The following is a 13,345-nucleotide window of genomic DNA, read 5'->3' as shown; positions in this document are numbered from 1 at the left end:
TCAAGGATGCAGAGGAACACTTGAACTGCTAAGTACACCCAAAGTGCACTATCAGGTCCAGTTAACAAAATGGGGCCAATGCATCAGGATTGTAGAAGCCTGGAACCAACCAGAAAGAATTAAAGCATAGGGTCAGTATCAACATATCAGTAGGGTCAGGATCTAATAACCATCGTCAAGTATTTAAAAGGCTGCCATATGGAGGATGGAGCAGAATTGTTCTCTCTTGCTCCGGAGGGACGGACCAGAACCAATGGGATGAAATTAAAGCAAAAGAAATTCCGTCTAAACATCCGGAAGAAGTTCCTGACAGTTAGAGCGGTTTCTCAGTGAAAGAGGCTTCCTCAGGAGGTGGTGGGTTCTCCATCTTTGGAGATTTTTAAACAGAGGCTGGAGAGCCATCTGACGGAGAGGCTGATTCTGTGAAGGCTCAAGGGGGTGGCATGTTACAGTGGATGAGTGATAGGATTGGGAGTGTCGTGCATAGTGCAGGGGGTTGGACTAGATGACCCAGGAGGTCCCTTCCAACTCTATGACCCTGTGATTCTATGATTCTAACATGACACAGGTACAGAAATTAAATAATAGGATCTGACCTTTAAGCCAAACACAGGGAAATAGACTGCCACACCTAGCTATTTATCCATGCAACTCTCTAAAACCATTCTGTCCAGTGCAAGATAGCCCTCTAATTCCAGTTTTGAATAGTTTGCGGATCATTTGTAATCTCATCTGATTTCCAGCCACCACCTGGGCGTTGGCAACCCTAATGCCAGTCTACATCCCCTAAACGTAAATATGCAGTATAAATTATTGATGCCTCGCTGCAAATCGAAAGCACGCAATCCGTGTTTCCAATTATGGGGAGACGGGCAGGGACCTCGAATCCCCTCTCCACCCCTTTTCCGTACGTTTCCTGCATTAAAAACAGTGGTTAATTTAAAGTCTGTTCCGTTCTTTGTCAGCAGATCCATTGATTTAAAATATCGTGCTATGTATGGAATAAAAATCATGGTGACGCTTTCCGAAAGACCATGCCTACGTTCTTCCGTCCCGTGGGTTGTCTGTTTTGGAATACTGGCAGGCCGCCTTCCAATTAATTTTGCCAAATGACTCCCAGCCACAAACGTTACGAAGCGGCATCCATAAAAAACGGGAAGCCCGCCACCACTAAAACCTCCCCGTGCAGAATCATAAATAGTTAAAACAGCAGCCAGAAGCATAAAAAGCCAATTTAAATATATTGCTCCAATAAAAGCCTGCAGATAACAAACGAAGCAAAGCACCAAGGGGGGGGGGGGAGATCTCTCCAAACTGGGTGCCTGTGCAACAATGTGGAAAATTAAGTTCAGCGTTGGTAAATGGAAGGCAAGGCACATTAGGATAAAAAAAAAATCAACTTCAAGGATAGGCAGATGGGGTTTGAACTTGCTGAGGCCGAGAGGAGAAAAGATCTTGGCGTGGTAGTGGACAGCTCAAGGAAAGAATCAACCCAGTGTAGGTCAGCATGAAAAAGGCAAATTATTAAGAAGGTGATTGAGAATAAAACAAACAATAGATCTAGGGCAGTGGTTCTCAACCTGGGGGTGGGGACCACATTGGGGGTGAATGCCCCTTTCACAGGTATGGGAAGCAGCTTGGCCGGGGGGCACCATCCACACAACAGCCTTGTGGGGTAGATTAAGATAGTGTTTGTCTGTCTGGAGCAGCGGAAAAGGGTTGCAGAATTAGGAGGGTTGAGAACCACAGATCTAGGGTGAATAAATCTGGGGTGGGAATAAATCTGGGGTGGGAGGGCTCATTTGGAATATTGGAGAGGAAAGGGAAGGCGACTGTAAGCCGCTTTGAGCCTCCTTTGGGTAGGGGAAAGCGGCATATAAGAACCAACTCTTCTTCTTCTTCTTCTTCTTCTTCTTCTTCTTCTTCTTCTTCTTCTTCTTCTTCTTCTTCTTCTTCTTCTTCTTCTTCTATTGTGTACAGTTCTGATCACCATACAGAGGAAGGCAACCAAGACAGAGAGCTATTGGAAAGCCTGGAGAATCTGGAGTTTTTCAGGTTAGAAGACCACTAAGCAGGGGACATGAGAGAGGTTTATAAAATTATGCATGGGGTGGAGACAGTTGGCAAAGAACTTTTTCTTCCTCTCCCAAAATACGAACTCCGGGGCATCCAATGAAACTGATGGGCAGTAGGTTCAGAACGGACAAAAGGAAATACTGTTTTACACAGTGATTCAAGTGTATAATTGGCTGCCAGAGGATGTCCTGATAATAAACAGCTTTCAAAGGGGATTCAATAGATTCACGGAGGATAGGTCTACCAGTGGCTACTAGCCGTGGTGACTGAGGGAAAACTTCACTTTCTGAGGCACTAATTTCCCCAAATCCCGGAGTCAGGAGGACACATCATGGCAGGGCCTTGGCCTCTCTGCCCTCTGCCGTGCTGTTGACTCTCCAGAGGAATTGTTTGGTATGAGACAGGATGCTGGACTAGATGGACGAATTGTCCGATCCAGCAGGGCTCTTCTTATGTTCTTAAGTTAGAAAATCCACTGGGGGTTCCAGGAATCCCTTTCCCACATATTTAAGAGAGAATGTGGGAAATTTCTCTCTCACAGAATGATAGAGTCATAGAGTTGGAAGGGACCTCCTGGGTCATCTAGTCCAACCCCCTGCACCGTACAGGACACTCAAAACCCTATCACTCATCCACTGTAACGCTTGAACCTTCACAGAATCAGCCTCTCTGTCAGATGGCTATCCAGCATGAACAGAGAAATTTTGGTTCTCTGTACAGGCTCAGGTGGAGAGACTGACTTCCATGGAAACAACGCAGCGGACCTGGAGTGGGTGGAGAGAAATTGTTCTAGAGTATTGGACAGGTTGCCAGCCTCCAGGTGGGGCCTGGAGTTCTCCTGGAATGTCAACTGCTTTCAAGATGGCAGGGATCAGTTCCCCTGGAGAAAGACATCTTTGTGGGGTTGGACTGCTTAGTTTCCCCCATACACACACACCTCAAACTCTACCTGCAAATCTCCAGAAGTCTCCACAACCACAGTTGACCTATGGTATACCCGAAATAGCGTGTCTGGACCCTAAGGCATATATCCAGAATTAAACTTGGTTGGCTCTGGACTCAAACAGTATTCTCGTTTATGAGACTTCCTTACCAAGAGTTGTCATGAGGAGAGCAGCTATTTCAATCCCTGCCTGCCATTAAAAGCTTCAGCGGCCCACTTCCCCACATATCAATCCTGTATTCGAGATATGGGACGCTATTCTCCAGGCCTGTTGGCAACTCCCTCTACTAGCTCTATGTCTGGTCCGAACTCCCGTAAAGTCTGGATATTTTCAAGAAATAAAACAGGAGGCCTAAGGACTAACAAATCCTCGTCTAGATTCAGGTCTGTGTGTGTGTGTGTGGGGGGGGGGGGGTAGCCATGTTGGTCTGAAGCAGCAGAACAAAATGTGAGTCCAGCAGCACTTTTAAGACCAACAAAGTTTCATGCCAAGTGTGAGCTTTTGTGCACATGCATACTACAAATATAAGTGGAGAGTTAATTAGTAGTAAGTTAGTAAACAGCATCATGAGAATATCCAGCAAATATACAGCCAAATGAAGATGTTTCTCAATCTCGAAAAGTTTTGAGTCCAGTTTCATTCGGGTTATGAGCATGTATGTGCATGCGTACAGATACATGCATGCGCATGACAGCTTATACCAGGGGTAGTCAAACTGCGGAATTGTAGTCCATGGACATCTGGAGGGCCGCAGTTTGACTACCCCTGGCTTATACCCAGAATGAGACTTTGTTGGTCTTTAAGGTGCCATAGGACTTTGTCCTGCTGGTTCAGACTAGCAGGGCTACCCACTAAACTTCTCCCCCCAACTCCTGCCCTGCCTATATTGCAACAGCTCTGCCTCCATAAAGCCGGCCCGTAGGCTGCATTTGAAACAGCCTGAGAAACACACAGGGCAGAAGTTAATCCTCATGCAACATGCGAGGTACAATCAATCTACCTCCTGGAAAAGGGAGGTAGTCACAGCAAGGGTTAAACCCACCAAGTTCTTTCTGATTCCTAGAGAGACTCAGGCACCCAGGTAAAAAGCTGTCAACCACAAAGGGAGCCGGTTTTGATGGTTCTCTATAGTGACTTCCGATTCTGAATTGCAGGCTGCACGTTTTGCTTGAAAATGATGTCAAAACGCAATTAGGCATGCTTTGACTGAGGGAGGAGAAAAATATTTTTGTGGGAAGAGTTCTCTTTCTCACCCCCACCCCCACCCCCAGCAGACCTTCAGGAGGTACAGAAATGGCTTTGCCACTTGCTTAAAGGTAAAGGTTAAGGTATCTCCTGTGCAAGCACAGAGTCATATCTGACCTTTGGGGTGACGCCCTCCAGCGTTTTCATGGCAGACTCAATACGGGGTGGTTTGCCAGTGCCTTCCCCAGTCATTACCGTTTACCCCCCAGCAAGCTGGGTCCTCATTTTACCGACCTCGGAAGGATGGAAGGCTGAGTCGGCCTTGAGCCAGCTGCTGGGATCGAACTCCCAGCCTCATGGGCAGAGCTTTCAGACTGCATGTCTGCTGCCTTACCACTCTGCGCCACAAGAGGCTCTTGCTTAGGGGCATAAATAACTGTCCAGTTTCCTTTTTTATAGCTCAGTCTTGGAAACTTGTCTTGTTAACCCCTCCGCAAAAGAAAATCAGAGGAGAGACGCTCTCAACTGATAAGACATCATGGCGTAGTGGTAAGAATCCCCCCCCCAACCCACACAGAAAAGCTGAGTTCTTTGCATGGGAAAAGTTGGATGCAAATGCATTATTGTATCCAATCAATGCCAATTGTTGGCATGATTTTCCCCTCCCAATACCACACTGTCATTTTGTTTTCACAACAACCCCACGAGGTGGGCCTCCTGATGGCAACTGGGTTTAGTGCACTATGTGACAACGCACTGTGTGAATCTACCCTCTTTTGCCTGGAAAACCCAACGAGTTTGACTCGGATGGGGGGAAATCCAAATCTTTGGATAAGGATTCCTATTTAATCCCACCCCTCGGATGGACAATAAAATCAGAATCCAGTAGCACCTTTAAGACCAACAAAGATTTATTCTTCGTCAGACTAAGAGGGCTTGCGCTCGAAAGCTCACGCCCTGAATAAATCTTTTGTTGGCCTTAAAGGTGCTACTGGACTCTGATTTTATTGTGCTACTTCAGACCAACAGGGCTACTCTTTCGAATCTACCCTCAGATGGAGAATTCGTATCAGGACCGGAAATGAGGGTTGGGTGCAACTCTTAGGTTAAGGGGAGGGTGATCCTCCCCTGGGCTGTAAACAGACCTGAGAAACCGCCTTCTGCTCCCTTTTTGTCCTGCTTTATGCCTGGCTGGAAATTGGCATCTGAATGGCCTGTCCTTGGCCGGGAGGGAGAGGAAGCCAGAACTGCATTGCTGCAATTTGACAAGCCAGGCAGGTGGAGCTGGGCCTACCCTGCAGGGAGAGGTGAGTTAAGTGAGGGCGGGGTGAGGTGGGGTGGGGGGAGAGACAGCTGCAGATGAGCTTTCGTGAGCCGCTGCTCACTTCTTCAGATACCTGGTGGAAAAGAGCCAGAGTCCAGGAATGACTTACATCTGATGAAGTGTGCAGGCACACAAACGCTTGCGCTGGGATAAAACTTTGTTAGCCTGAAAGGTGCCACTAGACTCCGCTTTGTGGCTTCAGACCAACATGGTGACCCCCTGCAATCCTTACGAGGATTTGTTTTGTCAGCTGTGCCCTAATTCTGCAAGGGAAACTCCGTGCAGGGGTAGTCAACCTGTGGTCCTCCAGATGTTCATGGACTACAATTCCCAGGAGCCCCTGCCAGCAAACGCTGGCAGGGGCTCCTGGGAATTGTAGTCCATGAACATCTGGAGGACCACAGGTTGACTACCCCTACAGTTCTTTACGGAGCAAGGTACCCACTTTTGGGTTGGGGAAGGCCTGAAGGTTTGGGGGGCAGAGGCTGAGGATGTTGAGGTGAGGTGAGGTTAGGGGAAGAACTTCAGAACGCTACAATGCCACCGAGTCCCTGTTCCCGAACAGCCTTTTTCTCCGGGGGGGGGGGTTGATCTCTGTTGCCTGGAGAACTGCTGTAATCCCAGGAGATTTTCCCACTCCTCCTCCACAAGCAGCCAGCTGGGTGACTTTGGGCTATCCACAGTTCTCTCACAGCTCTCTCAGCCTCATCTCCCTCACAGGGTGTCTGTTGTGGGGAGAGGAACGTAATTTGATTGTAAATCGCTTTGAGGCTCCTTTGTGTAGTGAAAAGTGGGGTACAAAACCCAGCTCTTTTCTCATCAGGAGGTTGGCAACCCTAGTTAAGTGGGGGTGCCCTAAACAAAATAAAGAGTACTCACTTGCTGGTGAAGGGCGATGTTAGAAGGAAATAGATGAATTTTCCTGGGGAGGGAGTTCCAGCATTTTGTCACCATGGCGGAGAAGGTCCTTTCTCCAAATGCTGCCCCTCCAGCCGAAGCAGGACCTCCAAAGAGAGCCAGCGGGGTGTAGTGGCTGAGAGCAGCAGCTTCTAATCTGGAGAGCTGGGTGTGATTCCCCAGTCCTCCTCCACATGCAGTCAGCTGGCGACTTTGAGCTAGCAGTTCTATTAGAGCCATTTTCACAGAGCAGTTCCGTCAGAGCTCTCTGAGCCCCACCTCCCTCACAGGAATGTCTGTTGCGGAGAGAGGAAGGGAAGGCGATTGTAAGCCTCATTGAGACTCCTTTGGGTAGTGAAAAGTGGGGTACAAAACCAGGTAGCGAAAAGCAGGGTATATAAACCAATTCTTCTTCAAAGATGACCAGCCTTACAATGCATTAAGAGAGAGGCCGGTGGGAAGACGCCAAAGGCCTGTCCCGGCTTCACCACTGCTACTGCGGGCGGAGCTTCAAGCACCGCTGTAATCTCAAGGCCCACGAGAGGACCCACACGGGCGAGAAGCTGTACATGTGTTCCGACTGCGGTAGGAGTTTCGGCAAGGGCTCGACCCTCCGGGCTCACGTGCGGACCCACACGGGCGAGAAGCCGTACATGTGCTCGACGTGCGGGAAGAGGTTCACCACGCGCTCGGGCCTCCTGACCCACGAGAGGATCCACACGGGCGAGAAGCCCTACAAGTGCTCGGACTGCGGCCGCAGCTTCATCCAGAAGTCGTGCCTGCTGGCCCACGAAATCATCCACAAGGGGGAGAAGTCGTACACGTGCTCGGACCGCGGGAAGAATTTCGGACACAGCTCGGGTCTCCGGGTGCATCGGAGGATCCATTCCGGGGGGAAAGCCGTGGACAAACTCTGACCACGAAGAAAACGATGGCTGGATATTTAACTCAGACGGACTGGGATACCCCCCACCCCCCAAAAAAAATCAGAATGTAGCATTATTTGTGTCTAAACTGCATTTGATTGTTAAGGTGGTGTCATCATGCTTCAGAGGGCAGCCCTCGGTCTGCACAGGAGCAGCTAAATTCAAGTCCACTAGTACCTTAAAGACTAACGTGATTTTTTTTGGGGGGGAGGGAGTTATTTATTAATTGATTGCATGGCATCTGTAGGGTAGGATTGTCTGGCTTTGTCATTGCCTGCCTCGGCGTCATGACCCTCCCCCCTCCCAGTGTTGCTTGGAGGAACCTCCCCCCAAATCCTTGGAGGGTTCCCTTCCAAACCCTATTGATTTATTTTTATTTATTTATATTTATTATCTGGCAGGGGTGTCCAAACTGTGGCTCCCCAGATGTCCATGGACTACAGTTTTTAAAGCATTCTGGCTTGGAAAAATATCTGGGGTGGAAGGAGGGGTATATGATTCCTTGAAAAAATTGAGATTTGTCTGTGTAATTATTTGGGGAGGTATTCACTCCAAGGATGCATATACACTTCTCTTCTGTCTATTATAAATAACAGCTTCAGGTAGCTTCTGTCACTAAAGGGCCCCAGGAGGAGGGTCCAGCCTGTCCTGGGTGTGTGGATGCAGCCAGTTTTGTGCAGTGATGCTACACACCAATGTGCAAGAAATCAGGGCTCCTACACACATTTAATGCTGTTTCCTGCCCACGGGTTACAAAAGTTTATATTTAACACAATCTGAGTGCGGTACTTCATTAGGACCCAAGATCAGCATACAGACACAGCCATAACGAAATACACAGGGTGTCGTTCACACAACAGCTGACAAAAATCCATTAATATCATATAAATCTGTCCATCAACAAAAATAAAAACAGTCTGTCCGTTTCTTCTGCCTCACGGAGCCTGCCCTTGCCCTCTGAACAAAATCTTAAAACGGATATTTTGTGTATTGAATTTATACGGTGCTTCTCCAGAGACCGTCCTGAGGTGACTCACATGGTAAAAAAAAATAATACAGATTCTTTTTAAAAGGCATCAGCGCAAGCTGTAACAAGCAAGCGATAAATGGCAAAAAGAATCTGAGAAATTCTGAGAAATTGAAGCTTTCCTTGAAGCGTGGGTTTTCGTAAGCCCACAGTCTTCTTTGGGCTCAGCCCACAGATAGAAATGCCCCTGCCCAATTTGTGCCCATTTAGGAATGCCAGTCCCCGGGTAGGACCTGGAATCCCTAGATGCCCTAGCTCCTTTGGAGCGTGGATTTGATAGCCTTGTTGTTGTTGTTATGTGCGAAGTCGTGTCCGACCCATCGTGACCCCATGGACAATGATCCTCCAGGCCTTCCTGTCCTCCACCATTCCCCAGAGTCCATTTAAGTTTGCACCGACTGCTTCAGTGACTACATCCAGCCACCTCATTCTCTGTCGCCCCCTTCTTCTTTTGCCCTCGATCGCTCCCAGCATTAGGCTCTTCTCCAGGGAGTCCTTCCTTCCTTCTCATGAGGTGGCCAAAGTATTTGAGTTTCATCTTCAGGATCTGGCCTTCTAAGGAGCAGTCAGGGCTGATCTCCTCTAGGACTGACCGGTTTGTTCGCCTTGCAGTCCAAGGGACTCGCAAGAGTCTTCTCCAGCACCAGAGTTCAAAAGCCTCAATTCTTTGACGCTCGGCCTTCCTTATGGTCCAACTTTCGCAGCCATACATTGCAACTGGGAAGACTATAGCCTTGACTAAATGTTGACAGGGTGATGTCTCTGCTTTTTAGCATGCTGTCTAGATTTGCCATAGCTTTCCTCCCCAGGAGTAAGCGATAGCCTTACAATGCATTAATGTCCCTCCTCAGCCCAAGTCCTGCCCACTCTTTGCTCCATCCCCAAAGACTCCAGGTATTTCCCAACCTAGAGCTGGTAACCCTAGGAAACTGATATCTGTACCCTGGGGATCAAGGGGGTTATTACTTTTTCAGGTATCTCAAGTCTCTTTCAGGGGAGAGTCTGCAGCAGACTTACTAACATGGTAATCGAGGCTTGCCAACCTCCAGGCAAGGCCTGGGGGTTGCAATTGATTACAATTGGATCTCCCGGACACAGAGATCAGTTCCCTTGGAGATAATGGCTGCTTGGGGGGGGAGGGGGGTGTTACGTGGCAGTGCACCCTGCAGAAATCCCCAAACCCTGTCCAGATCCCCAGAATTGGCAACCCTATGCTATTCTCTGCTCCTGGAATGTCTAAAAGCAGAGTGGCGGGTGATCATTTCCTGTTATGGGGTTGGGTGCAAAAGAGGTTTCAGGACATGCCCATCGCTTGGTGTCGTGGCTGAAAGTGGTGGACTGGAGAACTGGATTTGCTTCCCTGCGTCTCCACATGCAGCCATCTGGGTGACCTTGGTGCTAGTCTCAGTTCTCTTAGAGCTCTCTCACATTACAGTTCTCACAGAGCTCTCTCAATCCTCACAGGGTGTCTGCTATGAGAAGAAGGGAAAGGTGTTTGAAAGCCATTTTGGGACCCCTTCAGGTCGTGAAAAGCAGGGTATAAAAGACCAGCTCCTCTTCTTCGACATGGAGAGGAAACTGTACTGGTGCTTCCACATACACACACACCCCAATAACGCGCTTTCAATCCACTTTGCAACTGGATTTTCCTGTGTGAAATAGTGTTATTTAGCAGGTGGGACTTAAGCGCCAGGATCCCTCTCTCCCTCAGAAAGAGCCTTGAAAGGTGACAAAATAGGAGCCCGACCGCTAGTCTTTCCCCAGACCTTCTAGGCCTGCAGAGGGATTCCCTAAAAGGTTAAATCCACTGAGTCCGCCTCTGCTTCCTAGAAAGGTCTGAGGAGGGAGGGGAAACCATCATGTCAGAGGGGAGGCGACTGGAGCAGCCCCCCTTCTGACCCTCTCCCCTTCTCCAGCCCTGGGAGAGCCCTGCTTTGAGATCTGCCCTGAAATAACCTGGGGAGGGGGCTGCTCTCCGCACCCTCCTAAACAAGAGGTGAGTGAAAGGATCTAAGGCCACTCCAGCGAATGCACCTCTGCAGAAGGTAGCAATTCCTCCTTTTGCAAGGAAAGTGACCATCCAGCATAGCCAAATCCTGGGGTGGGCTGAGGGGGGAGGATGAAGCAATTGCAAATATCTATCTATCTATCTATCTATCTATCTATCTATCTATCTATCTATCTATCTATCTATCTATCTATCTATCTATCTATCTATTGTGAGAGAGAGAGAGCGTGTGGGTATTGTAGGAGTAAGGTTTGTTCCAGTTAGCTTTGCAAGTTGGACTTTCTTCCACTTGGGGGGGATCCATCACTCTCCCTTTCGTTGGGACTCTGTTTATGCTTCAAACAAGAAAATTGCAGGGGGGTTGGCCCATTAACAACAGCAGAGCCTCCATGTCCAGGGGCAGTATATCTCAGAGCACCAGCTTGTGGGGCAAACAGCTGGGAATTGTAGTCCATGGACATCTGGAGAGGCACAGTTTGGCCAGCCCCTGGTGGCCAAAAGTGACTATGAGGTGATGGGTGGAAACCTCAACAGTGCTAAAATGCGAAGGGAAATGACACAATGATCAAAATGGATTAGGGTTGCCAGCTCTGGACTGGGAGAAACCTGGAGACTTCCGGGTGGACCCTGCAGGGGGTGAGGTTTGGGGTATAATGGGGCATGATGCCATACAGTCCACCTTGAGTGGCCATTTTCTCCAGGGGAACTGATTTCGGTTGCCTGGAGACAGGATGTAATTCCAGGGAATCCCCAGGTCCCACCTGGAGGCTGGCATACACACACTGAAAAAGAGGAAGAGTTGTTTTTTATATCCTGCTTTTCACCACTCGAAGGAGTCTCAAAGGGGCTTACAATCGCCTTCCTTTCCTCTCCCCACAACAGGCACCCTGCGAGGGAGGTGGGGCTGAGAGGGCTGTGAGAGAACTGCTATGTGAGAACAGCTCTGTGAGAACTGAGAGGTCACCCAGGTCACCCAGCTGGCTGCATGCGGAGGAGTGGAGAATCAAACCTGGCTCTCCAGATTAGAGGCCGCTAGACTTGTGCCCTTTGGTGCACTTCGACCCCTTTGGTGGCTTTTCATGCCCAAAACTCCTAGCGCTGGGGTGCGGGGGGGAAGGGCTACACAGGCACAGAGCTCTGCACCTGCATGCGGGCAACGGATTGTGCGCTGCCACTGCGCCGCCCCTCCCCCACCCTGCGCCATGGCGCTAGATCAGGGGTAGTCAAACTGCGGCCCTCCAGATGTCCATGGACTACAATTCCCAGGAGCCCCTGCCAGCATTCGCTGGCAGGGGCTCGTGGGAATTGTAGTCCATGGACATCTGGAGGGCCGCAGTTTGACTACCCCTGCGCTAGGTACTTCGGGCGCGAATGGCCGACAAAATGCACAAACCTAGAGGCCGCTGCTCTTAACAGCTTCACTATGAGGCTGGCATCCCTAAAATGGATGGAAGAACTAAGATGAAATGCCTGGTCTCCTTGGAGCCAGGAGCTGACCCTTATCTCAATGCTCACCCATACCTGAATGCTTCTCTTACTGTCGTTTCAGGGGGACGATGGAGAAGGAGGCTGTGAATTCAGCCAAGGCAGGACGGGATCTGTCCGAGCCAGAAGACCAGCTGAGTTTCATGGGTAAGGGTCTCTTGTGTCCAAACTGAGCAGCCAAGTCCCTAAGGCAGTTCCCACCCACAAATCTCAAGGTCAGGGGTGTGATGTTACTTCTGTGGGAAACTCAGGATCAGGGCCGGTTTATCTATGTAGCACATCCTCCGGGCCCCGCACTTTCAGGGCCCCCGCACTGTGCCTTTGTCCCCAGGGATCAGGGCTCTAGCATCTCTTATTTCCTCTTTCCCCTCTTTAAAGACACTTGGAGTGACACCCCTTTCCACTGGGGGGCCCCTCGTCCCCCAGTCTGGCTGCTCCCACCACAATTGTACTCTGCTAGGGCCCCACAGAAACCATCTCTGGTGCTATAGGCCCAGTGAATCCTGAAACCACTCCTGCCCAGGATGCAATGGCAGTCCTCTCTAGGAATTGCCAAAATCTCTATGGTTTACCATAGAGTTTCTAATAATTTCTATAGAGGTGTGATAGTTAAGGTGACCAGATTTTAGCATTGGTAAAGCGGGACACCATTGACCCGGGGGGGGAGGGGCGGTTCTTGATTTAAAATTTGGTCTATATGGAGCAACAAAAATTTTCATAGAACGCAAAAATAGTTTTGTAATATTTTTAATTTCAACATGCGTACAATTTGCCAGGTGCCCCCAGATGCCTCTCCAAAAGTGGGACAATCTGGTAGTGATAGTGTTTCCTGATTTAGGTAGATGTAACACTACACCACACTGAGAGCCAGTTTGGTGTAGTGGTTAGGAGTGCGGACTTCTAATCTGGCATGCCGGGTTCGATTCCGCACTCCCCCACATGCAGCCAGCTGGGTGACCTTGGGCTCCCCACAGCACTGATAAAACTGTTCTGACCAAGCAGTGATATCAGCGCTCTCTCAGCCTCACCCACCCCACAGGGTGTCTGTTGTGGGGAGAGGAAAGGGAAGGCGACTTTGAGCCTCCTTCGGGTAGGGAAAAGTGGCATATAAGAACCAACTCTTCTTCTTCTTCTTCTTCATCATGCTGTTGCTGACAATTTTCCCCACCTTCTTCTGTCAGCCAGCCACTGGATTGCCGACAGGCACATGGGTGCCCTACCAATGCATGGCCCTTCAATCCTATGAAAAGTCCCTTTTCGTTCAGTGGTGGGTGCTTACTCCCAGGTAAACATTCTTTGAATGGCAGCCTTGGTATAACTGAGTCACAGCAACCAGCCCAAGTTTGAAATGTTTGTGGGTTTTTTTCTTGAGGAATCTCATTAGAATTAAGAACAGGTGAGAAGCTAAACTGGATCAAGCCAATGGTCCATCCAGTCCAACACTCTGTGTCACACAGTGGCCAAAACCCAGGT

At 49.3% G+C, this 13,345-nt stretch overlaps 2 protein-coding genes across 2 annotated transcripts in view; both read left to right on the top strand.

Annotated features, from left to right (window-relative positions):
• The window catches only part of LOC143834457 (uncharacterized), a 61,592-nt gene that overhangs the window by 36,502 nt on the left and 11,745 nt on the right, over window positions 1-13,345 (top strand). Inside the window, exons 6-8 of the mRNA XM_077331280.1 lie at window positions 10,221-10,375; window positions 11,937-12,019; window positions 13,054-13,157. Of these exons, the coding sequence (XP_077187395.1) occupies window positions 10,221-10,375; window positions 11,937-12,019; window positions 13,054-13,157 (342 nt within the window). The remainder of the gene's footprint in view (window positions 1-10,220; window positions 10,376-11,936; window positions 12,020-13,053; window positions 13,158-13,345) is intronic.
• On the top strand, window positions 5,288-8,279 carry LOC143834129 (uncharacterized). The gene is made up of 2 exons (XM_077330735.1): window positions 5,288-5,512; window positions 6,846-8,279. Exon 2 carries the CDS (start codon window positions 6,996-6,998, stop codon window positions 7,341-7,343), a length of 348 nt encoding a protein of 115 aa, XP_077186850.1. The 5' UTR covers window positions 5,288-5,512; window positions 6,846-6,995; the 3' UTR covers window positions 7,344-8,279.

The sequence above is a fragment of the Paroedura picta genome, chromosome 3, assembly GCF_049243985.1.
Source record: "Paroedura picta isolate Pp20150507F chromosome 3, Ppicta_v3.0, whole genome shotgun sequence".
Classification (NCBI taxonomy): Eukaryota; Metazoa; Chordata; class Lepidosauria; order Squamata; family Gekkonidae; genus Paroedura; species Paroedura picta.
The sequence above is the reverse complement of the archived record's forward strand: the minus strand, read 5'-3'. Positions and strand labels throughout refer to the sequence as shown.